The 26,450-nt window shown below is 38.9% G+C and overlaps 1 protein-coding gene across 1 annotated transcript in view; it reads right to left on the bottom strand.

The window, feature by feature from the left end:
- Positions 1 to 725: 725 nt before the first annotated feature.
- The window catches only part of AP4E1 (adaptor related protein complex 4 subunit epsilon 1), a 57,788-nt gene continuing 32,063 nt past the window's right edge, over positions 726 to 26,450 (bottom strand). Inside the window, exons 14-21 of the mRNA XM_049782135.1 lie at positions 25,212 to 25,514; positions 21,724 to 21,838; positions 15,624 to 15,747; positions 14,552 to 14,810; positions 12,495 to 13,040; positions 8,433 to 8,623; positions 3,028 to 3,185; positions 726 to 1,174 (exon numbers count right to left, since the gene is read on the bottom strand). Of these exons, the coding sequence (XP_049638092.1) occupies positions 1,014 to 1,174; positions 3,028 to 3,185; positions 8,433 to 8,623; positions 12,495 to 13,040; positions 14,552 to 14,810; positions 15,624 to 15,747; positions 21,724 to 21,838; positions 25,212 to 25,514 (1,857 nt within the window). The 3' untranslated portion in view covers positions 726 to 1,013. The remainder of the gene's footprint in view (positions 1,175 to 3,027; positions 3,186 to 8,432; positions 8,624 to 12,494; positions 13,041 to 14,551; positions 14,811 to 15,623; positions 15,748 to 21,723; positions 21,839 to 25,211; positions 25,515 to 26,450) is intronic.

Here is a 26,450-nt window from a genome sequence, read left to right as displayed (position 1 = left end):
ACCTGTTCTTTTACTGATTGCAACTCTAACAGAGGCCACATAGGCGCAAATAAAAGATGAGAATAATTTATGTTACTGGAGAATCCTGATGATTGGTATGCTTCAACACTCACTGCTTCAGTTGTATCCAACGGGTACTAATAGATACCAAGGCCAAGAAAGATGGTTTTGCCATTTATACTCTAAATCAAAATTTTAATTTTCCAAACTCAGTGGTAACTTGACTAAAATATCTGCCATAATTAAAAAGATCCTTTCTACTGTTTTAGTACTGTGTACTCTTAAAGGATTTTGTTTCTCTAGGATAACATTTGTAAATGGCTCTGAGTTTTTAAAATAAGACAACAGTGATTCATTTTGAATTTTTTAAATAAATGCAAGTGGAAAACAAATTTTAGAGCCAAATTATCTGCAATTGTGTTACAAGTTATCTAGAGCAAAAAAATATCATAGATCCAATCCCTCAATATACAACATGCTTATAGATTTCCTTAACTGTTAGTGTGTTCCACACTGATCTAAGCAAAACATAATTGAAAATAATGAATTGCCTCGCAAAAAGCATTCCAAAGCCAAATATGAATTAGTTTGGAATTATTAATTCCACATCTCTACTCTTTTAATATAGAGAATTGAGACCTAGTGTTACAACAAATCAACTAGCACTAGAGAATATTTGTTATAAAATTATTTATAACAAAATAAATATTTTCAGTCACTCTACACTAAGGTATATATAAATCATTAGCAGTTTATAATTTCAGCTTAGGTCACTTTTTGGGGTAACCCAAACAAACTGTACAATCCTGAGTAAAAGATAAGAGAGATAGTTTCTTGAGGATCATTCTTGATCGGAATCAACAACACATAAAACCACAACTTTTACTGATCCCCATTTTCATTACAAGTACCATCAAAAAAGAAAAAGTACCATCAGTTCTTTTTACTTTGGTAAGTTTGTCTCTGCTGTAAACCATTTACTTTTGTAGAACAAATTATAAGCAGAGTTTGTGCTAGGATCCCTCCATCACTTTTTGACACTCATCCAATAAGTAGCCAGGAAGAGCAGAACAGAGGGATCTGCACCATAGAGTCATTGTGTCAGCATGAACTTGAAAATGCAGCAAGCAGGGAACGGATGGAAGCAGCTGACAGGCCAACAGTCCTTCACTGCCTACAAGGAAACAAACATTTTATATCTCATAATACAAAAAGTTAGCAATACCTATTTCTTCAAAGAACATGAAAAGATCACCATCACTGGTCATTAAGAAAATGCAAATCAAAACCACAATGAGATCCTTTCTCCATACCCAACAGAACAGAAAGTGGCTAAATGCCTAACCAAGTGGAGTAGGCCTGATGAAGAACTGGAACCACTAATACATGGCTAGCAGGAATGCAAATGGGACTGTTGTTTTGGAAGCAAATGTGGCAGCTTCTCAAAAATTTAAATGGAGAATTAACATATTCTCTGGCAATTCCACTTCTGGATATATAATCAAAAAGAATGTCCTAAAGTCAGCAACAGAATTGATACCCTATCAACAAGTTATACACAGAAAGGAACAGTTTCACTAGCACTCTGGGGGGCAAAGGGGCTATGGGACACATGCTGGGAAAAGGGGTGGAGGGAGGAGGAAAACCCTGGTGGTGGGAATGGCCCTGATTCATTGTCACTATGTACCTTAAATACTACTGTGAAAGATTTATTATTCACTCTTTGGTCACAATAAAAATTATTATTAAAAAAAAAGAATGTTTGTACACCTGTATTTATAGTAGCATTGCTCACAAGAGCCAAAAGGGGGAAGCAACCTAAATGTCACCAAGAGATAAACGTAAGATTTAGTATGTTCATTCGTACATTTACATAGTAGTATTGGGGCTTTAAAAAAATTCTGACACAAAATAAAACATCGGTGATGAAGACCTTATGCTAAGAAATAAGCCAGTGACAAAAGAACACTTATTGGGCTGGAGTGATAGCACAGCAGGCAGGGTGTTTGCCTTCCATGCGGCCGACCTGTGACAGACTTGGGTTTGAGCCCCAGCATCCCATAGAGTACCCCTGAGCCTGTCAGGAGTAATTTCTGAGCACAGAGTCAGGAATAAGCCCTGGCGCTAACAGGTGTGAGTCCCCCAAAAAGAACAAAATAAAACAACTATTGTATGATTCCACTTATATGAGGTATATGAATAGTGAAATTGATAGACAAAAAAAAAAAAAAAATGGTGGTGGTCAGGGGCTGGAAAAGGAAGGGTCATGATAGACACAGTTCCAGCTAGGAATGTGAAATGTCTAGAGATAACACAGTAATGACAATAGAATATTAACACACGTAATGGTACTAAACTTAACCTTTAAAAATGCTTACATCATTCTACTCAAGAATAGGCAGCATCCAAAATTGAAATATACAATTCTTCTCTTTAACTTTATGGGTTTCCCTACTTCCTAAATAAAATTATTTTATGGGGCTGGAGTCATAGCACAGCAATAGGGTGTTTGCCTTGCATGCGGCTGACCTGGGACAAACCCAGGTTCGATTCCCAGCATCCGATATGATCCCCCGAGCTGCTAGGAGTGATTTCTGAGCACAGAGCCAGGAATAACCCAAACGCAGCTGGGTGTGGCCCAAAAAACAAAATAAATAAATAAAAATATAAAAATATTTTACTAGTCCTAAAAAATGTTTTAAAAGATAAATAATGGAGCAGAGCAAGCAGGGCACTTGCCTTGCACATGGTCTACTATGTTCTATCCCTTGACCCTCACCAGAATTACCCCAAACCCTGCCTGAATGCAGAGCCAGGAATAACCCAAGTAACACCTCGTGTGGCCCCAAATGAAAAAAAAAATTAATTTTTGTTCTTTTGTGTTTGTTAATACAAGTCTGAACAACACTCCCATATGAAATACATTTATAATAAATATAATTCTAAAGAAGTAAACATCTGCCAGAGCTGTATTCTGATTGTGAAAAATTCCTATGACTATACACACACAGCCATAACCTTACGAACCTATAACTTCAACAACATTAAGTCTCAGCTTCTGTTGAAAGGTCTTAAGGGTGGAAGGCAAAGCAGCTTGAGATTCTGACATTTTTATATTTTGCTTCACATCATTTGCAATGGATAACCAGAGTTTGCCAAAATCTTCTGTTGAGATGTTTAGTGGCCTGAAAAGAATTTTTAAAGTTAGATTTGGTCTAAGAATAAACTAATTATAAACAAATACATATGTATTTCAAATTATGTACAGGAATAAATATAATTATTCTAAGTCTCATAAAATTAGTTTTTAAATTGAATATCATTAAACTGCAGCATTTGACAACCTAAAAATACTGAATGCATAAAGTATTTTTTTTTGAGGCCACACCCATTTGACACTCAGGGGTTACTCCTGGCTATGCACTCAGAAATCACCTCTGGCTTTGGGGGACCATATGGGACGCCGGGGGATTGAACCGCGGTCCATCCTACGCTAGCGCTTGCAAGGCAGACACCTTACCTCTAGCGCCACCTTCCCGGCCCCAAAATATTATTAAACTGCAAATGTTTTACTTACAAGGCTGAAAATAACCAAAATGCCTGTCATTGAATGATAGGATTAAAAAGATTTATAGGATGGAACACAATGCAGTCTTAAATATGAAATTCTGCTATCTTAAATAAGTGAAGCAAGTCGATTGGATGTCGGCCATTTACCCCCATATCTTGGATCCCATCTTTGGAGCCGGCAGTTTTCCACATCAGCACCAGGAATCAAACTTGCACTGGGAAAGGTCCCAATGCTACCCTAGCACCAACTTGCTCCAGGATGGGTTCTATGACACTCTGATAATTGGAAACAGAAACAACTTGCTTTCAGCACAGGTTTCCCTTCCTCACCACCTAACGGTGAGATGAAACCAGTGCTTTATGATACCCTGACTTCAACATAGGATCTGTACAAAACCTTGATCTAATATTACTGAAGCCTGACTGCAACAACCCATGATTGAAAGCTTTTTCTGGGACCATGAAGAAAGACTTTGGAGTTTCACAACTTAGTATACCCAGAGCCTGTAGTTAGTCTTATGGCAGGATGCTTCATGGGTAGGGACACCCTGTTTATAGGCCACAGATTTCTTTCTATTGTCCCCAACTTTTGCTGTGCCTATGCAAAAAAAAACACCTTTTTTTTTATCTTTTAGATAGGTGCTCCTGCCTTTTTCATAGAAACTTAGAATACAAATTACTCTGTTCTCCCTCACATTTCTGTATTTTTCTATAAAATTAAGGGGGAAAAGGAAAGGATGGGCACCAGGGGTCAAGTGGTCTCAGGTGCATTGGTGGAGATAAAAAAGATAGAACTAAATATCTAAACCAAAGTCAACAACAATGGAATCAAGAGACCCAAAATCTTAACAATCTAAACTTTAAATGGGACCATTATACTGGTAGGCCAGGGGGCAAAGGGTAGTGGTATAAAATACCACTGGTAGAGGGAACATTGGTAGAGGGAGGCTGACATTGGTGATTGGCCCTGATTGTTTTTTTTTTGTTTCGTTTTCATTTTTTGGGCCACACCAGGTGACGCTCAAGGGTTACTCCTGGGCTATGCGCTCAGAAATCACTCCTGGCTTGGGGGACCATATGGGACATCTGGGATCAAACTGCAGTCTGTTCTAGGTCAGCAGCATGCAAGGCAAATGCCCCACCACTGCGCCACTGCTCCAGTCCCAAGAAAATGTTTTTAATTGCAAATGTTTCTTTAAATAAAGCAGTTGTGTCTCTTTTTCTGAGTATTAGTCACTTCAGTACAAATTCACCATGTCATTCTAGTCAAATATAAAACTTCTTTCATGTATAGGCAGATTTGGGGATAAGGAAACATTCACTACCCATGCCATAAACAATTAAGTATTCTCTAATGGCAACACTAATGTTCCTGTAAACTGCAATGTTAGATAAAACTATCAAAGTGGTGTAACACCATTTGAATAGAGATTTGAAGTTGAATTGTTTCAACTTCAGGAGGGACTGATTTTGTTTTGTTTTGTTTTGTTTTGTTTTGGTTTGGTTTTTGGGCCACACCCTGTGACGCTCAGGGGTTACTCCTGGCTATGCGCTCAGAAGTTGCTCCTGGCTTCTTGGGGGACCATATGGGATGCCGGGGGATCGAACCGTGGTCCGTCCTAGGCTAGCGCAGGCAAGGCAGGCACCTTACCTCCAGCGCCACCGCCCGGCCCCAGGAGGGACTGATTTTACTTCACAATGTCATAACAAAACATTGCTGAGCAAAATGCTATTCAAGGACCTGTTACACAAGAATAACAACAGGGCCCGGAGAGATAGCACAGTGGCGTTTGCCTTGCAAGCAGCCGATCCAAGACCAAAGATGGTTGGTTTGAATCCTGGTGTCCCATATGGTTCCCTGTGCCTGCCAGGAGCTATTTCTGAGCAGACAGCCAGGAGTAACCCCTGAGCAATGCCGGGTGTGGCCCAAAAACAAAAACAAAAACAAAACAAAAAAAGAATTAACAACAACAACAAAAACAAACAAAGCTTAAATTAGGGATTGGAGAGCTCAATGGACTAAAGCACAAATTTACACGCAGGAGGCCCAGGTTTGATCTTAACATTAATTGGTCTTTCAGGGAACCACCAGGAGTGGTGCAGCCCCTAAATATTGCTGGGTGGGTGTGCCTCTCCACAAACAATCCAAATATTAGATCAAGAGGAAACAAAATTTTTAACAATTTTTTTTGTTTTGTTTCATTTTGTTTTTTGTATTTTTGAGCCACGCCCATTTGATGCTCAGGGGTTACTCCCAGCTAAGTGCTCAGAAATTGCCCCTGGATTGGGGAAACCATATGAGACGCCGGGGATGAACCCGCGGTCCTTCCTTGGCTACTGCTTGCAAGGCAGACACCTTACCTCTAGCACCACCTCTCTGGCCCCATATCTTTTTGTTTTGTTTTTGTTTTTTGGACCACACCCGGCAGTGCTCAGGGGTTATTCCTGGCTATCTGCTCAGAAATAGCTCCCAGCAGGCACAGGGGACCATATGGGACGCTGGGATTCGAACCAACCACCTTAGGTCCTGGGTCAGCTGCTTGCAAGGCAAATGCCACTGTGCTCCGTATCTTAAAAAATTTTTATTAAAACTGCTTCATTTACTATTGATGTGACTGCTATCTGATTCAGTTCCTATAAAAAAATAGTACGAAGGCTTCTCAAAAACAAGAATAAAACTACTATATAATTAAACAATTCCTCTCCTGGGCACCTCCCCAAGAATACTAAAATGTTAATCTACAAAGATATGTGAATACTTGTGAATACTGAATTACTAAGAACAGACAAGTTACGGAAACAACCCAAGTGCTCAACAGATAATTAGGTCATGCAATTGCAGTATATACACATAATGGGGTATTGTGTGTATGACAAAGAATGGGAGAGTGAAGCTATGAGAAAGAGTGAAAGCTTGCCGTTAACTGTAACTTAGAACTGGAGGGTGTCATGCAAAGTGATGTGAATCAGCGTAAATCAAATACTGGATGACCTAAACCATATGTGGAATACAATGAAACAAAGAAGAAAATTAGCATTCCTCACTAGAAACAAACCCTGACATTTTCACGATGGAACAGTAAATTGAAGCTGCAAAGGTGGAGGACAGGAAGAAACTTTGCAACAGCGATAGACAGTATGAAACTCTGATAGTGAAAATGGTGAAGAAGCATTGCAAGTATACAGAAACAATATGAAAGCAACTATAAACGATAATGCCTCAATAAAATACATTTAATATTAAGTTTAAAATTTAAAAAAGATTCAGTTTAAAAATATTTTTAAAGGTTCATAAGAAAATTAAATAGTTAACATGAGGTTTCTTTGAAGACAGAAATTTGTGGGATGTAATAAATATATATATTGGTTTTAGGGGCCACACCTAGTGGTGCTCAGAAGTTAGGCCTACCTCTGTGCTCAGGGATCACTCCTGGAAGTGCTAAGTTTCTAATAGCCATATTTTAACTATAAATTTTAAAGAGTGGTCAAAAATTACAGTAACAAATGGATGTGTGGGGTTTAAGAAATTTTACAGAGCGGTCAGGCTGGCTCAGTAGCTTAGCACACCTGCCAGGCACACAAGATGCACAAGAGGCTGTGAGTTCAGACACTTGTGCCATCCGCATGCATCAAAGCATCAATGTAATCCTGATAGCTTGGCTCTTTGAGGTACCCAGCATAAAAAGAACCCACAGAGGGACCAGTGACATGAGTGCCTGTCCTGGTGCCATCATATGTACCAAGGTAAGCTTCAGTGCTTACTTATGTGTCAAGGCTACCCTGATGACTCTACAGCCTGGGATCCCTGCAAGGGGAAGGAAAAAGATACACTTCATAGTTATAACATGGTACTCCACATTCTTAGTTCAAGCAGTCTCATCCTAAAAGGTATATGAAACTAGAATAAAATAATAAAACAAAAGAAGGGGACTGAGGGGGCCAGAGAGATAGCATGGAGGTAAGGTGTTTGTCTTTCATGCAGAAGGTTGGTGGTTCGAATCCCAGCATCCCATATGGTCCCCCGAGCCTGCCAGGAGCGATTTCTGAGCGTACAGCCAGGAGTAACCCCTGAGTGCTGCCAGGTGTGACCCAAAAACCAAAAAAAAAAAAGAAGGGAGTTGAATTTGCTATACGTAATTCTGGCTATGTCATACACTGTCTTGTATAATGCTAAATACTACCTGCGAAACACAAATTTTTGGGTTTCTTGTTTTGTATTTTGGACCACACTCAGCAGTGTTCAGGGTTTATTGCTGGCTCTGTGCTCACTCCTAGTGAGCTCAGGAGAGCAAATGGGGACTCGGGAGGGAATCCAGGTTGTGGTGACATGCAAGGCAAATGCCCTACCCAATTTATTATTCCTCCGGCCCCAGAATTTTAGTAACTAAGTCATTTTCTTGCAGATCTCTGAAGCTTAATGAATAGATTTTATATAAGGATTAGAAAAGTAAATACAAATAAAAAAAACTTTAAAAGCTTAAAAATGCATGCAGAATCTCTGCAGATATTTTAGTTTGAATACTTTAATAATACTTTCTCCCAGAAATTTTTCAAGATCACTTATCAACTCCTACTCAAATCAGGTCCTATATTATAACCTATATATTATAGTTTCTACTTGCACCATTTATTTTTGCTTCATAGCACAATTCACAATATGTAGCATTTATGTGATTATTCAAAGTCTTCTCTTAGAAAAGACATTCTGTCTGTTCTAGATAGGATACATACATGTATCCTAAATACAGTAGAAACTATATCTAGTTTTGAATTACCATATCCCTAACTCCTAGCAACATGCTTTGTTCAGAAGTTTAATAAATATTTGCTGAATAAATAACTTAGTTCCAGAACATATTTACCTAATAAAATCTAACATAAATAATTTTAAAGAAAACTCAAGCTGATAAGCAGGAGAATCCATCATTTGATAACTTATAAAGCCTGAAAGATTCCCTTCTGTAAAAGGCTTTTCCATTTGTATACAATATTGGAAGCTTTTGATACTTTCTGCTTCTCTTAGAGGCAAGCAGCATCCAGGTTGCTCAGTGATCTGCATAAAAAAAAGAGAAGAATTGAAGAATGGTATCAATACAGGCTGTTCCATGAAATCCAACTTTCCATTTACCTAAAAGGTACAAAACCAAACTATTGTGACATGTTAATAACATTCTGAAGATAACTAAAATTACTTCACTAGGAAAAAAAATTCACTAGTAGAAATAAGAAGTAAAAGCAGGGAACCAAAAGATAAAAAAAAAATAATTTACAACGTTGAAATATGGAACAAATACCATTATAATTAAATCTCTGTAAATTTAACAAGAATGAATGAAAGATAATTAAGATATTATAGCTCTCAGCAACGGCAAACAGCAGACTAGTAAGCTAGAAGAGTTCAAAAATACATATATACATGCATACATACAGGTGTCCTCCCTCTTCATTTTCAACACTAACTCTAGTTCCACTGGTAGAGTTTAACAATTGGTCCAGGTTTTGTGTTATTTTTAAGTTTCTCAATAATTTTTTTTTTTTTTGGTTTTTCAGGCCACACCCATTTGATGCTCAGGGGTTACTCCTGGCTAAGCGCTCAGAAATTGCCCTTGGCTTGGGGGACCATATGGGACGCCGGGGGATCGAACCTGCGGTCCTTCCTTGGCTAGCGCTTGCAAGGCAGACACCTTACCTCTAGCGCCACCTCACCGGCCCCAAGTTTCTCAATAATTTTAATGCACATCTAGAGCAGACACTTATTTGACCTATCCTACCCCTTCTCAGAAAAAAAAAATCATAAGGTGCCCTCTTGGAAATCTGTCTCCTTTAAGTAAACAAATTCAAAGTTTCCTTCCCCACTGTATCCTATTCCCATTGGATCATTCTACTGCTACTAACCCTAATGGATCTGACCAGTGTCCCATGGGGTACAGTATCACCCATTTTGGGAAAATATTGATTGTAAGGATATTCTGCCCAGATCAGAGGCCCAGGTAACACATCTTTCAACACATTATATCCCACAGAAAAGACTAGTTCAAGTCTCCTTATAAACTCACTAAAGACCTTCATATAATTCAGTTAAACGTGCTTTAAAAATCCCAACAGTGGGGCCGGCGAGGTGGCACTAGAGGTAAGGTGTCTGTTTTGCAAGCGCTAGCAAAGGAAGGACCGTGGTTCGATACCCCAGCATCCCATATGGTTCCCCCAAGCCAGGGGCAATTTCTGAGCGCTTAGCCAGGAGTAATCCCTGAGCATCAAATGGGTGTGGCCCCCCCAAAAAAAGAAAAAAAACAACTCCCAACAGCAAGAGAAATAACTATACTGACAACTACCCTGACAATGGTAGTGAGCGAGAGAAATAGAATGACTGGTTTGAATACAGACAAGAGGTAGGGTGGGGAGATGGAGGGCATTGGTGGTGGAGGCACAGGTGAAGGGGATGTTTTTTATGTTTCGTTTTATTTTTATAACTAAAACTCAACTACAAACATGCTTGTAATCATGGTGCTTAAAGACATTTAAAAATAATCACAACAGCAGCCTCTTAAAACAGGAGGAAAATAAACAGAATTTATGTTTTACCACAAAACATAATGCCAAGTAGTAAAAGAAAGGGAAGCAGAGAACATACACATTTATCTTTCAATTTTCGTCTTTTTTTTTTTTTTTCGTTTTTAAGTCACATCCGGAAGCACTCAGGTTATTCCTGGCTCTGCGCTCAGAAATCACTCCTGGCAGGCACAGGGGACCAAATGGGATGCCAGGATTTGAACCACCATCCATCCTGGATAGGCTGCTTTCAAGACAAATGCCCTATAAAACTGTGTTATATCTCCAGCCCCTATCTTTCAATTTTCTTATTACCTCACACTCTGTTTTGTTAAGATATTTTTGTCTCAGTGTTTATGACAGCCTGAATGAGACACTTAACAGTACAGAGAGAACATAAAATACATACCAAATAATATAACACAGTAACATTTACCATATGCCATGTATTGCTCTATTTTACAGATACAAACTTGATACTCACAGCAACACATACAATTTTCATTTTAAACATGAAGAAATAGAACCACAGAATTGCTATATAACTTGATCTTGTTAGATTTTTGATTTTGGTTGTTTTACAAGGAATATTTTTTTACTTTGGTAATGGCACCAAGAATTTAATCCAGGGTTGCAATGCAAACATTCTACCTGAGTACTATACCTAGCCAACATTTTTTAAATAAAAAACATTTTTTAAAATAAAACAGGGGTCATAGGGCCGGAGAGATAGCACGCAGGTGGGGCATTTGCCTCACATGCAGAAGGAAAGTGATTCGAATCCCGGCATCCCATATGGTTCCTTGAGCCTGCCAGGAGCGATTTCTGAGCACAGAGCCAGGAGTACTCCCTGAGAGCTGCCAGGTGTGACCCAAAAACCAAAAAAAAAAAAAAAGACTGGGACATACCTGTTAATATAGCCAAGAGTCTACACCTGGCTCCATGCTGCTTTCACTTCTGGTGGTACTTTTGACACCAAGAGTGTCAGGGATCAAACCCAGACCTCCTAAGGGAAGCATTTACTCTTCTTGTCTATTACATTCTCTCCCTAAATCTGTTTTGAATTTTTAGATTTTTGGATATTTTGGGGCAGATTGGTTTTGTTTTGGGGTCATATCCAGTGGTAGCCAAGGATTAAAACTTGTTTTGTATTCAGGAATTACCCCGGTGGAACTTGTGACAACACATGTTGTATCCAAAGATCAAACCCAGCTTGGTTGTTTGCCAGGCAAACACCCTGACTGCTGCACTATCCCCCTGGTCCATGGAAGAATTTTTCTGGGGGACTGAGCACAGGGTCTCACTCATGCAAGGTAAGTGTTTGCTAAACTACAACGGCCTCATAATGTAACCCTGTAGAAAAATAAGCTGCAGAAGCAAAATTCAAAGTGCGGTAGTCTGAATCAAAAGTTTACATTCTTTTTTATTTTTACTTTTAAATAAAAACAGATTTTATTTGGAGGTACTGAGTAAGGAAAGGAAGAGGATATGAGAGAGAGAGAGAGAGTAACAAGTAACATGTTCAAGAGAGAGCACATCCTTCTCCAAAGGCAGAGAGAACATGGATAGATAGCATGAAAGTACAAATTTCAAAAGGAAAGATTCAGGCCACATATGCTTAGGTTCCATGTACTCAGGCAGCCCATGTGCCAAGAGTCTACATTCTTTTTTTTTTTTTTTTGGTTTTTGGGCCACACCCGGTAACGCTCAGGGGTTACTCCTGGCTATGCGCTCAGAAGTTGCTCCTGGCTTGGGGGACCATATGGGACACCGGGGGATCGAACCGCGGTCCGTCCAAGGCTACCGCAGGCAAGGCAGGCGCACCAGTCTACATTCTTAAGTGAGGCACTTGTTTTGCATGCAGTCAACCCAGTTCAATCCTCTGGTACCACGCAAGGTTACCTGAATACCTCCAGGAATTATTCCTGATGACAAAGCCCTGAACATTACTAGGTTAGGGCCACTCACAGAGGATTTAGGTTGGGGGGAGAGAGAACTTACATTTCCCACCCATCCACCCTCTTCCATAGTGCTGAGTATAGAACTCAGGACATCATATATGCAAGACAAGAACTCAACCACTAAGCCAAGTCCCCAAAGCCTACATTCTTAACTATTAAAAAGAAACTCACTTTATATTTATTGCCTTCCCCAGCTCAACCTTTGCTATTTCCTTGTCTCTCTTTAATGAATCTAACCCTCTGAAAATTAAAAAAAAAAAAAAATATGTCACAACTTTTACTTTTTGAGGTTGTTTAACAAGAAAGGAGAATATAAATAAATTTATAAGAAAGACATCAGAATATCTGACAGCAGACACATTCAGTAACTCTTGTCCACTTAAGGTAGTAATAACAACACATTCATCATCTTACCTTGAAATTTTCTATAGGAGTAACTTCTAAGTTGGCACTTTCCAATTCAAAATCACTCTTATTAAAAACTGTCCAGACTACCAGTAAACAATCATCTTTCCAAATTTTATAAGAAGACACTGATATGATTTCATTACTACAGACCTCTATAAGATCTGAATACGTGTGTTCAGTCATTTCTTCCAACAAAGAAGACACTAAGGAGATTTCCTTCGCACCCATGGGTGCAGTGGATTCAGGAGTGTAAAAAACTTCCATGTTGCTATCAGCAAATAAAGAGGGTGTGGAGAGCCTGCAATCTGACAGCTTCTCAACCAAGGGAAGATCTGTGAGTGATGCAGAATCCAAAAGTTCTGAACTCAAAGATAATCTCTTTAAATCTTTATCTCCTTTGCCATGCAAGGCATCCAAATAATAATCTTCTTCATATGTCACAGCTGCCGAAGAATAGGTCAGATCTTGAGCACTGGTGGTTTCTCCACTTTTGGAGTCCTTGACTTTCGGTTTCCTTCTGAATTTATGAGAGACAGTATCTGCTTTTCCTAACTGTAAGAGTAAAATATAATAATATAGAAAGAAATCATTCTGTGAGTTTTAAACACAGAACTGAAAAATGTGTAGATCTAATTACAATTTTGTATTACTTAAGTTCATCAGCCCACCAAAAGAAAATTCCACAAGGAATTTTGAGAAGTTCCTAAACTGCCTGTCTTTCACTGATTTTTTGTTCTTTACTATAAAAATACAATTTAAAAACCATCATGTAATTTTATTTTTATGGATGTTCCTTTACATCTCAATATATTTTTATCATTTTAAATGCAATTTTATTTATTTTTGTAAGTCACACCTGGTAGTTTTCTGGGCCATCAACCAATAACCAGAAATGCTGGGGTTTGTTGGGGAGGGGTATATGAGAGAGTATTTATGTCAGGAACTAAACTCATGGTCTCACATGACAGGCAAGTGCTCTGTCACTTAAGCCAAGTTCCTGATTCTCAAATTTACCTAATAAACTTGCAAATAAAACTATTCTCCATCTTTTGCTTAATGTAAGTTTCTTTTGTTTGTTTTTTGGGTCACACTGTGATGCTCAGGTATTATTCCTGGCTATGCGTCCAGAAATTGCTCCTGGCTCGGGGGACCATATGGGACTCCTGGGGATCGAACCAAGGTCCGTCCTAGATCAGCTACATGCAAGGCAAAAACCCTACCACTGTGCTATTGCTCCGATCTCTAATGTAAGTTTCTTAAACTTTATAATGCAAGTACTGTATTTGTAATGGCTGAGAAATATTCTGAATTAATATTCTTCTACTGTTGGAACTCTAAATTCATTCCTAATTTTTTTAATACCATTTTAAAGGGTGAGAGAACACAGCGAATAGGGCACTTGCCTTGCATGTGGCTGACCCATTTCAATCCCCAAGATCTCATATGGTCCCTGAGCACTGCCAGGAGAAATTCCAGAATGCAGAATCAGAAATAACCACTGAGCATAGCACGGTATGACCAAAACAAAAGGAAAAATACCATTTTAAGATTTAACTTTTCCACAAATTTTCCATAAATATCATGATCTATGGACAATATTTCTATCAAGCCTTCTTCTCATTATGAGTTATTCTAGGGCCAGAGCTATAGCACAGCAGTAGGGTGTTTGCCTTGCACACAGCTGCCCAGGACAGACCTGGGTTCAATCCCTAGCATCCCATATTGTCCCCAAGCCAGGAGTGATTTCTGAGCACATAGTCAGGAGTAACCCGAGTGTCACCGGGTGTGGCCCAAACCCCCACCCCAAAAAAAAGATTTGTTGTACTATCTATTCACATGGATAAGAATACTCAGATCATTTTTACTGTTTTTGAACCATGATCTTTGCCCTATTGAGTGCCCTACAGAGAAATCCAGACTAAGCTAAGACAATGGTATGCAGTCTCGCAGAGATGTTACAGTATGGTGGCTCTGGAATTGAGGGAGTGGGAGCCGTTCCCTACTATATAGCGCCTTTATAAAGCCTGTTTTTAAATACAAAATAAGGGGTCCAGGTCACTTACCAGATTAACTGCACTTTCTGATCCTAACCCAACAAATAGAGATGATGCCAGCAACTGTTTTTCTTTCTCCTCTTTAGACAGGGAATGATCTTGAGACTGAGCCTTTTTTGTAACAGTCTGATCCTTGTTTTCTATTATTATACACTCTTGGGAAATAGGGGGAGTTTCAACTTCATCACCAGTTTTGCTTTCCTTCTTGGGAAGATAGCCTTCTTTCCCCCATAATTTCTTTATTCCTTCCATCTTCAAACTATTTGTCCTGGCAGATTAATAATAAAAAAAAAGCCAATTAAATATGACTTCTAAATAGATACATTCTCAAAGCATTTTCAAAAACATACCATTGCCGTAATCCCTAGTAAAGTTTTCCTACCACAATCAATATGCCGAAAATGAAATCCAGACCTCTAGATATTACTTGGTTATAATAAACTTCTGACCATCCTACAGCTAAATGATTTAAGTCAACAAAATTCTAAACTTGATTAAATATTTTGAAACATTTCATTTTCATTTAATTATTTGAGATAAGTTGTACAAAATTAGGAATACTATAAAATAATTTCCTCCCCCTTTCCTCCATCATTTAGAAAAATATCTTTGGTTCTGATGAATTAAAGGTCAGAAATAACTCTTTACAACAACATTTTTCTATTTTCTTTTTTTAAAAAAAAGGTTTTTTTCTGTTTGTTTTGGGGCCACACCCAGTGGTACTCAGGGTTTGTTCCTGACTTTGCTCTCAATGAATCATATCTGGCAAACTTTGGGAAACCATATACATTGCCAGGATCAAATCCAGAGCACTTGCATGCAAGACAAGCACCTTACTACAATCATGTGTGTAATCATGATGTTTAAATAAAGATATTATTTTTAAAAAATAAATTATAAACTAATCGTCACAAATATGTTTCTCCCTTTGAAAAGCATTTAAAGATCATTGAAACAAACTTCTTGCTAAATAAAATAAGCAAAAGATCATGATGGTACAATGCAGAACTGGAAGGCAAATGAAACAATTAAAGACATTTAAACAACCCTATGGTCAATTTTAGTAAGAAAAGAAACTTACTCTTTCAGCCCTGTCTCTGCACTATTCCCAGATATATCCGAACCAAGAGAAATGCCAGCAGGAGACTCTCGTCCAGTGAAACCAGATGAAGAAAAGGAGATTCCATATGGTTCAAAATGAAGAACTAAAATGTTAACACAATAACAAAAGATCAAACTTTAAAACTGCAAAAATTATGAAAGTATTAAAATTACTGAAATAGCTAAAAACTAGATAGTAACCACTTGTTTAGTTTGAAAATGATGGAAATGAATATTTAATAATAATAACTACAATTTGGGGCCGGAGCAGTGGTGCAAGAAGTAGGGCATCTATCTGCCTTGCATGCGCTAACCTAGGATGAACCATGGTTCGATCCCCGGAATCCCATATGGTCCCCAAAGCCAGGAGCAATTTCTGAGTGCATAACCAGGATAACCTTTGAATGTCACTTGGTATGGCCCAAAATAAAAAAAAAAAAATAATAACTACAATTTACTTTAGTCTGCCATAAGTCTTCGTATTACCAATTAATCATAAACAAGCTGTTCCCTTTTTTGTTTTGTTTTTGTTTGTTTGTTTGTTTGTTTGTTTTTCTGGCCACACCTGGCCATGCTCAGGAGTTACTCCTGGCTCTGCACTCAGAAATTGCTCTTGGAAGGCTTGGGGGATCATATGTAATATGGGAAAGCAAACCAGGTCTGTCCAGGATCAGCCACATGCAAGGTAAATGCCCTACTGCTGTGCTATTGCTCCAGCCCCTGTTCCCTTATTTATTTGTTTGTTTATTTATGTGGTATGAGTTTATTTTTATATTTTAACTTTCCTTAGAAACTAAAAAGAAATTCAATTAGGAGTGATAAGTGATAAGCCAGATCTACTAAAACGGCTACTCTCATGCAAAAGTGTGTAAAGATCCATCAGTGATGTAGAGATGTTTCCTCTTGACAAAAAGGTCGGGCTCGGAGAGATAGCACAGCGGCGTTTGCCTTGCAAGCAGCCGATCCAGGACCAAAGGTGGTTGGTTCGAATCCCGGTGTCCCATATGGTCCCCCGTGCCTGCCAGGAGCTATTTCTGAGCAGACAGCCAGGAGTAACCCCTGAGCAATGCCGGGTGTGGCCCAAAAGCCAAAAAACCAAAAAAAATAACAGGTATTGTATTGTGTACACTCAAGTACCAAACAGGCTGATGGAGTCCTCAATGTGAAATTCTCCTTCCTGGCAAAAAGCAAGGTTTATTTGGGTTGAGATTTTTTTTTTTTTTTTTTTTTGGTTTTTGGGCCACACCCGTTTGACGCTCAGGGGTTACTCCTGGCTATGTGCTCAGAAATCGCCCCTGGCTTGGGGGGACCATATGGGACGCCGGGGGGATCGAACCGCAGTCCTTCCTTGGCTAGCGCTTGCAAGGCAGACACCTTACCTCCAGCGCCACCTACCCGGCCCCGAGATTTTTTTTAAAGTCTGCATCATCCAGAATCATAAAAATGTTTATTGGTATTGTGGTAGAGTATATAGCAAAATAAGCTCTCCTTTCTTCATAACAGAATCCCTGATTGTTAGTTACATAAATGACCACTTAGAATACAGATGCTATTTCCAGACAACTTTGTCATGAGATTGAAATCTAGGCAATAAAATTGTTCACACATTTTATGGCAATTTATGGTAGAAACTTTCCTAAAAGAAACAATAATATCTGGGGCTGGGAGATGGTTCAAAGTACTGGAAGTACAGGCTCTGCATATGCTAGACACTGAATTCCATGCCTAAGCTCGTCAGTGTTGCGCTAGGTGGTCCCCGAGCTGCCAGGTCTAAGTAACACTGCCTGATTCACTGGGCCTGGGTACTGAACTGTCAGGCCAGGGACCCGGCAGAGTATTGCTAGAAGTGAGCCCAGGGCCCTGGGCACTGCTTGGGGGCCACATCAGTGAATCCTATCCCAAAACAGAAAAAGAAGGTGAGGGAATATCTTCTCTTTGTTCCTCTTTTATATTCATGAAACTATCATCTATCCCAGACTGCCTACTTCTGCATTTCTTTAATGAGAAAAAGCAAAAGCACCAATTCATTTATTTTCTAATGTTGTTTAGTTAAGCATAATCCTAAGGATCACATTTCTCTTTTAGGATAATAATACAAAGGAATTTCTTAAACCGAAGGAAAAAAAAAAAAAAAAGAACTCAGAAAATGAACTTCTGTAATTATTATAATTCTACACTGGAAATGCTTTCCTTTTTTAATAAATAAATTCTTTAATTGAATCAATGTGAGATATAAAGTTCAAAGTTGTTCATGATTGAGTTCCAGTCATCCAATGTACAATATCCTTCACCAGTACACATTTCCCACCACCTGTGACCCCACTTTCCTTCCCCACTGCCCACTCCCTGTGGTAGACATTTTTCTTCTCTCTCTCTCTTCCTTTTTTCCTTTTAGACACTGTGGTTTGCAAGAGGTTACGGAAGGGGGACCATGCATATCACTTTATCTTCTTTCAGCACTGCAGTTCTTATCCAGAGTCATCATTTCCAACTATCGTCATAATAATTGTCATTGCGTTCTCTGCCCTAACTGCACTCCCCCACTATTTATGGCAATCTTTTACCATGGTCTGGTCTTCCTGGCCCTCGTGTCTGTTGTCTATGGATATTAATACCATACTATTTTGAGTGGGAACTGGTAATAAAGTCTCGTTCCCACCATCATTTTATTTTGCCAATTCTTGCATCCTACCATATTTCCCTAAGTTTATTCATATAAAAAGTTACATTCAAAAACTACTCTTTGCAAATCACTTACAAAAATCTCAAAACCAGTATCAGAAGTAATAAATACTTGAAGGATTCAAGGGGCTGGAGAGATAGCATGGAGGTAGGGCGTTTGCCTTACATCCAGAAGGATGGTGGATCAAATCCTGGCATCCTGTATGGTCCCCCATGCCTGCCAGGGGCGATATCTGAGCGCAGAGCCAGGAGTAATCCCTGAGCACTGCCAGGTGTGACCCAAAAACAAAACAAAACAAAAAAGAAGGGTTCAAGAATTTTTTTCCCCAGGGGCAACTCCTGGCTATTCGCTCAGAAAACGCTCCTGGCTTGGGGGACTTTATGGGACACCGGGGAACCAAGATCCATCCTAGGTCAGCACATGCAAGGCAAACACCCTACCACTGTGTTATCGCTTCGGCCCCAAGGATTCAAGAATTAACACAAATTTTCTCCTATGACTTATTTTCTACCTTATAGCCAGTTAAATTTTATTTATTTATTTATTTATTTATTTATTTATTTAGGTTTTTGGGGTCACACCAGGCAGCACTCAGGGGTTACTACTGGCTCTACACTCAGAAATCGTTCTGGCAGGCTCAGGAGACCAAAAGGGATGCCGGGATTCAAACCACCATCCTTCTGCATACAAAAGCCCTACCTCCATGCTATCTCTCTGGCCCCAAGATACATAATTTTAAAAATTATTCATCAAGTACTTTAAGCACTTCTATGTCCTATAGAAACTTTTTTCTTTCTGTGATCTAACATTCTAAGACCACCACCCCCAAGAAGTGGTAGTAGCTATGGGTACATTTTTGTTGTTCACTTGAAGCAGGCAGAGTTCTGAGAGAGAACTATGAGGTGTGTTTTTCTTCCCCCAACCCCCGGAAGGGGACATTAGGGCAAATAAGTTTAGGAACCACTCATCTAAGATGAAAAATTTCTATTTAACTTTGGAAAACTTTAAGAAATAAACTGGAGGGGCCAGAGCAGTGGTACAAGTGGTAGGGCGTTTGTTTTGCACATGCTAACTTAGGATGGATCCCCTAATGTTCCATACGGTCCCCCAAGTCAGGATTAATTTCTGAGTGCATAGCCAGGAGTAACCCGAGCATCACTGGGTATGGCCCAAAAACCAAAAAAAAGAAAGAAAGAAATTTGATAGGAAGAACTAATTAGAGCTTAACCCCATTCTAATCATAGTTCAAGAATGGGGGTGGGAATGCTCTTGGCAAAGGCATTCATTAACAAGAGGACTCCTGGGATTATCTATTATATTTATGTCAGCCATTTAACATATTTTGAGAAAGAAGAGAGGTAGGACTAGGAATTAGGCTCCTCATCCTATATCCCCATCCTTATTCCAGCCCTGAATCACAGCAAAGGCAACTAATAATCCCCAAACATGTTAAAAATAAGGAACTATGACATGTGGGCCATATCTTTCAAGCTTCAGATTTTCATACCATGCCCAGATCAGAATGTCTTTATTGTACTATAGTCTCAAGTTCAGAAATTATAATTTAGAATGTAATCCTCCACCCAACCCTCTACCAATGTTCTGTCAGTACATACGAACTTAATGGAACTCTCTGAAAGTGAATTAATTTTCTACCATTAATTATCACTGTACCAATAATGTACCTAACATCATAATAAAGCAATTGCTTCCACCAAAATAAAAAAAGAGATCACTTTAGAGTCTCACTTTCTGATTATTGAGTTGTCTCGTGAACAATACTTTTGTTTTTTTTTCCAGACTGATAGGTACAGTATTGAAATAAGTCTTCTCAACAAAATCACTAAATATTGAGCAGGGAAAGAAGACCTTTTGGCACTCAACTATTCAGTACTGACATCTGAACTTTATCAAAGTAGTACAGGAGATGTACTACCTTTCTTTTACTTCACAAGTCTCTCTTCTCTCAGAAGAAAACTGATCTATCTCTTCTGTGTTTTACCTTTACATTCTACAATTTTAATAAAATTTTCTTATTTCAAAATGAAGTAGAGAATAGTCAGTAGTTTTCCTTTATTCATACTTATCACTTATAATCTAAATAACTTTAAATGTTCTTTGTCAAAATCAAGACAGAAATCTTGACAATCTACATTTCTAAAGTTATTCTTTCCTAATTATCCCTAACTTTCCTTCTCAGAAATTTTATGAGAGAAAGAGCTCCAAAACACAGGTAAGATTATTCAAAATGGGCACTTGTGTTGCCAGCCCATGCACATGGTAGGTACACACACATGTTGTCCACATCTCCCCCCTTGAGATGTATACTTTCATTCTTTATCTCTGGGATGAGTACCAGGCTTTCTTCACCTTTGAAGAAATTTACTTTCTCTCTTGAACAAAATACATTACTCATTTCTTTTTCCATTTCTTTTCTTTTGTTTTTTTTTCTTCATTCCTTCCTTCCTTCTTTCCTTCCTTTCTTTTTCTTTTCTTCCTTTCTTTGTCTTTTTATCTTTTCTGTCTTTCTCTTTTTTGGGGGTGAGTCACACCTGGCAGCGCTCAGGGGTTACTCCTGACTCCATACTCAGAAATTGCTCCTGGCAGGCACAGGGGACAATATGGGTTGCCGGGATTTGAACCAATGACCTTCTGCATGAAAGGCAAATGCCTTATCTCCATGCTATCTCTTTGGCCCCCTTTATCTTTCTTTCTCTCCCTCCTCTCTCTCTCCCTTCTCCCCTCTTTCTCTCTCTCTCTGTTTCTCTCTTTCATCCTCTCCCTTTCATCAATCAGTACCTTTGAATAAAACCTGTTTTTATTTAAAAAAAAAAAAAAAAGATTTCTCAGAATGAAAATGAAAGTCACCAATCCATAGTGGTTACAGAAAATTTACTGAGACTTTTCTGTAAGTGCATTGGTGCTAATATGTCAATCTTTTGGTATAATGATCAACTATAATTCCACCTTCGATATCTTTCTAGTTTCTAGGATAGCTGGCATTATCTTAGGCTCTAATGTTCATGGAGTTTTTAATGACTTTGAGAAAAACTCCAGGCTAACTTACTACCCAGATATCCAAAAACCTAGTAAGGGCAACAAATCCACAAGCAGATTTAAAAAGAGGTAATATATAGTACATATTCTCAGTTATTTATTTACAAGACTAATATCCATTGAATAAAATAATTATATCCCTATGATTTAGTTTCCTACAAACCCATAGAAAAAAAAAACTTCTTTCTTTTTGTTTTGGGCTTTGGTGGCGGTGGGCACATCTGGTATCGATCAGGGGTTACTCATGGCAGGCTCAGGGGACCATATGTGATGCCAGGGTTCAAACCCAGATTGGCCCCATGCCAAGCAAACACCCTATGGTCTCCGGCCCCAAAATTACCTTTTTCTTGAGAAAGCTTTTCCTCCTGCCTTTGGTGGTGAGATTTATAAGGCGCTGCCCCCTTTCTCAGTTCTTCAGCCACAAAACCATCCAGAAAAGATAAGGAAGCATCTACCTATATCAAAATGAAGCAACATTCAGAATTTTAAAGACATTCTAAGTAACAGGAAGTAGGTCAAACAACATCATCCCATATATCCTGAAAACCAATTTTATAAATGTCAAAACAGCACTTCTGTTCTAGAAGTCCAATGTAATGTCTAGTTTTTGGAAACATCTATGATTAAGTCACCCAGCAAAGACTAGAATAATGTGAATAATGTGAACCATTTACAGCGATTAGAAGCACATGGTATTGCTGAGTACTCTTTTCAGCAACCAATATGCTCAGGAATCATGTTAGATACCATGGCTAAGATAAAGAAGACATAGTTCATAACACCAAAAGAACTATAACCTCCAAAGAAGACATATAGACCAGGGCTATAGTATCTGTATTAGTTTCTTACTGCAAGGGGATAAAAATCAAGATGCTGGCAAGGCTCAATAACAAAACCTATAACAATCACTTCTAAAAGGTTTCTTTTTACCATATGAAATAAAATATACACCTGTTTCAGGGACTAAGACATCTTTGGAAGGCCAGTACTCATTCTCCCATAGTGCCTTTTTTTTAATATCAGTAGCCAGTTCTTATATGGCTGACAAATGCCCATCTTGGCACAATGGGATGTTTACTATAAAGTGTAGCCTAAACCAGAGTAGCAAGAAAGAGAAAAAGATAGTCAGCAGGAACCAGAACTCCAAGTGGTCCCTTAGTGCACAGACTTAAGAAATCAGAATGTCAAAAAAAAAAAAAAAAAAAAAAAACAGGCCCGGAGAGATAGCACAGCTGTTTGCCTTGCAAGCAGCTGATCCAGGACCAAAGATGGTTGGTTCGAATCCGGTGTCCCATATGGTCCCGGTGCCTGCCAGGAGCTATTTCTGAGCAGACAGCCAAGAGTAACCCCTGAGCAATGTCTTGGGTGTGGCACAAAAACAAAAAAAGAAAAAGAAATCAGAATGTAACTCAGGCCGAAGAAAAGAGAAACAGAGGCCAAGGAGAGTCTCCACCTATCTTTGGCTCAACATTTTTCATGAAGTACCCCAGAAGACCTTCAGAAATGCCCTCAATACCCTTCAGTTTTCCTTCTGGGAACCTGCATTATACTCCCAGAGACTGAAAGGAAAATGAAGAAGAATTCTCAGAATGAGGAGAATAAAATGACTTTTTTTCTTTCTTTTTTTTTTTTTTTTTTTGGTTTTTGGGTCACACCCAGCAGTGCTCAGGCTCGGGGAACCATAAGGGATGCCAGAATTCCAAACAGCAGTCCTCCTGCGCCTAAGGCTGTGCTATCTCTCCGGCCCCAAAATGACCTTTTTTTAGTGACTAACTCTACCCCAGACTAAGATAAGGGAGAAAGGGAGTTTCAGATCTCCCAAACAGTAACCTTGGGCAAAATCAGCAATTCTCCAGGCCCCCATTTATTGTCACCAAAGAACAAGTGGTCATAGAAGGAGAGCAGATGGCCAGTATGAGGAAGATTATCTACAGTAAACTGCCTCTGTCTCCTGTGCTGCACAATGGAAAGCCAAATGTAGAGAGAAAGAAGAAACTGAATTCAGCCAATTTACCTTGGTGAACAATGATGACAACGATACAAACTCCTGGCTGGCTTTCACCAAACGTAATGGGTTTTTGCCCTTAAACACTCAAAACTGAAAGCAAGGGACTGACCAGAGAGCAAAATGGCCAAATTCAGTAAATCATTTATTTAGGGAAACAGAAAGCGAGGGTAAGGCAGAGAAACCCCCAATTAAGGAAGGGGTTCTCCTAAAGCAGGATTCCTCCATAATGCCACTGATTTAACTAATCCCTTCTACCTAAAAACACCTTCTCAAAAACTAATAGAAAATTACTCAATTTCAACAAACACAGAAGAATGATTAAGTGAAGAAATAAGATATAAAGGAAGAGTAAAGGATAGAAAAAGATAGGTGAGAGCCACATGAACATATATAAATAACAGCGTCCTCAAAAACCAGGTTCACTTCTCTTAACTTAGCTGGCATATGAATACAGCTCAAAATTATAAAAAGTAATTCTCAGATGTTTAAGTAAGAAAGGTTTAGTTTTACTGAGATTCTTCTTTGTTTTTTTGTATCACACCCATTGGGGTTCAGGGGCTTATTCCTGCCTCTGTGCCAGGGATCACTCCTAGAAGGCTTGGGGGACCATTTGTCAGAAATCAAATCCAGGTCAATTACGGGCAACACAAGCACCTTATCTACTGTACTATCTCTCTGAACTTCCTATTTGGTTTTTTGTTTGTTTTTGTTTTGGGGTCACACCCAGAGGCGCTCAGGGGTTCCTCCTGGCTCTGCTCTCAGAAATTGATCCTGGCAGGCTCGGGGGCCATATGGGATGCTGAGATTTGAATCACTGTCCATCCTGGATCATCTGCTTGCAAGGCAAACATCCTACTGCTGTGCAATCTCTCTGGCTCCTGAACTTCCTATTTGATATAAAATCTATTCTATATAAAATTACTACAAAACAGAAGTTTTCAACTTCTTGGGGCTGGAGTGATAGTACAGTGTATAGTACATTTGCTTGCACCCTACCAATTCAAGTTCAATCTCCAGAATCCTCTACACCCAATCCCCCCAGCAGTGAACCCTGAGCACAGAGCCAGAAGAAAAACCTGAGCACAACCAGTATGTGATCTAAAAACAAAACAGGGAGGGAGAATTTGAGAACAACTGCAACTTTCCTCTTTGCAATTAAAAAAAAAACTGTATTCCGATATATTCTAGTGTTATTGCAAAAGTAAGAAAGGTTTTATGTTTTAAAACAATGCAATTTTGGGCCCGGAGAAATAGCACAACGGCATTAGCCTTGCAAGCAGCCGATCCAGGACCAAAGGTGGTTGGTTCGAATCCCGGTGTCCCATATGGTCCCTCGTGCCTGCCAGGAGCTATTTCTGAGCAGTAACCCCTGAGCACCGCCGGGTGTGGCCCAAAAACCAAAAAAAAAAAAAAAAAAAAATGCAATTTTGAGCCTAAGACATAGAAAAACAGATATTTGTCTTGTAAGTGGAAGATTTCGATTAAATCCCTAGCACCACATATGGTCCCCACAGTACTGACAGGAGTGATTCCTGAGCACAAAACCAGCAGTGAGCCCAGAGCACCATAGCATGTGGCCCAAAAACTAAATAAATAAAACAATGCCATTTTAGAAAGATGGAACTGGGGTCAGAGCAATAGTACAGTGAGCAGGGTGTGTTCCTCGCATGTGGCTGACCAGGGTTCAATTCCTGACAACCTATATGGTCCTCCAAGCCTGCCAGTAGTGATTTCTGAGTGCAGAGGCAGGAGTAACCCGAGTGCTGTCAGGTTTGGCCCAAAGACAAAAAAAAAAAAAAAATTGTACACAGATTTCTTACCACCATGTCTTCATAACTCTTATCAACTGGAAGTAAACTCTTCATGAGGTCCACATTTTTGTGCAGATGTTTCAATTCAAATGCATGTTGTCTCATACACGTATCTAAAGACACGGTGAATTCCTGGATTAATCTCTCAACTATGTTAGAAGATTGTGCTTGGGATGTCAACTTGGTCACAGCAGCAATTAACCAAGTTTTTGTTTCTGAGGAAACTGAGTCATTCACAAGTAACTTATATAGCTTGGCTATAATTTCCTCTGGTGCTTCTTTATCTAAAAGGTAGGAATATTCCCCTAATACCTACAAATAAAATAAAGAGATGTTTATAAATGTATGTAAGTTATATGGCAAATGATATGTGAAAATGTAAACAATGTGCCAACTACTAGAATAAACTTAAACATTCTCTTGGTAAAATTATTAAATATATAACTGAACATTATTAAATGGTTATAAATTAGTAAATTTATAACTGTACATTTCTCTCAGATGACACGGAATTGAAACTTAACACAAAAACGTTTTCTAGCTTTTTTTTTTTTTTTTTTTTGGTTTTTGGATCACACCCGGTGGTGCTCAGGGGTTACTCCTGGCTGTCTGCTCAGAAATAGCTCCTGGCAGGCACGGGGGACCATATGGGACACCTGGATTCGAACCAACCACCTTTGGTCCTAGATTGGCTGCTTGTAAGGCAAACACCGCTGTGCTATCTCTCCGGGCCCCTACAACTTCATTTTTAATGAAGCAATACATTATTACAAGTTAGCTTTCTTTTGAACTTTCCAGATCTGGTTGCTATTTTCCAATAGCATTTCAATGAGTGGTTTTCACATATGAAGATGTGTGAGAGCTGCCTGAGATGTTTGAGGTTTGTTTTCAAGTCAGTCCCAGCAGAACTCAGGACCATACACAGTGCTGGGGATCAAGTCAGGGTTGGCTGTGGGCACAGCAAGTTTCTTGTTCCGTGTAATATATCTCCAGCCCTGGAGGTGTTTCTTAAAAATACAGATTTCGGGACCAGAGAGATATCATGGAGGTAAGGACCCAAAAATCAAAAAAAAAAAATTAAAGAAATGAAATGTGTATTGTTTTTAGCAATGACTCTGATAACACCGTTATAGAGCAATAGAAACCTAATTTAACAAATATGAATATTCAAATGTCAGATTCACAGACAAAATTGAACAAATATATCAGAAGAACATTGAAAAATAGTAATAAATAAAAGTCTGTAAG

The sequence above is a fragment of the Suncus etruscus genome, chromosome 10, assembly GCF_024139225.1.
Source record: "Suncus etruscus isolate mSunEtr1 chromosome 10, mSunEtr1.pri.cur, whole genome shotgun sequence".
NCBI classification, from domain to species: domain Eukaryota; kingdom Metazoa; phylum Chordata; class Mammalia; order Eulipotyphla; family Soricidae; genus Suncus; species Suncus etruscus.
Note: the sequence above shows the minus strand (reverse complement) of the source record. Positions and strands in the feature narration are given on the sequence as shown.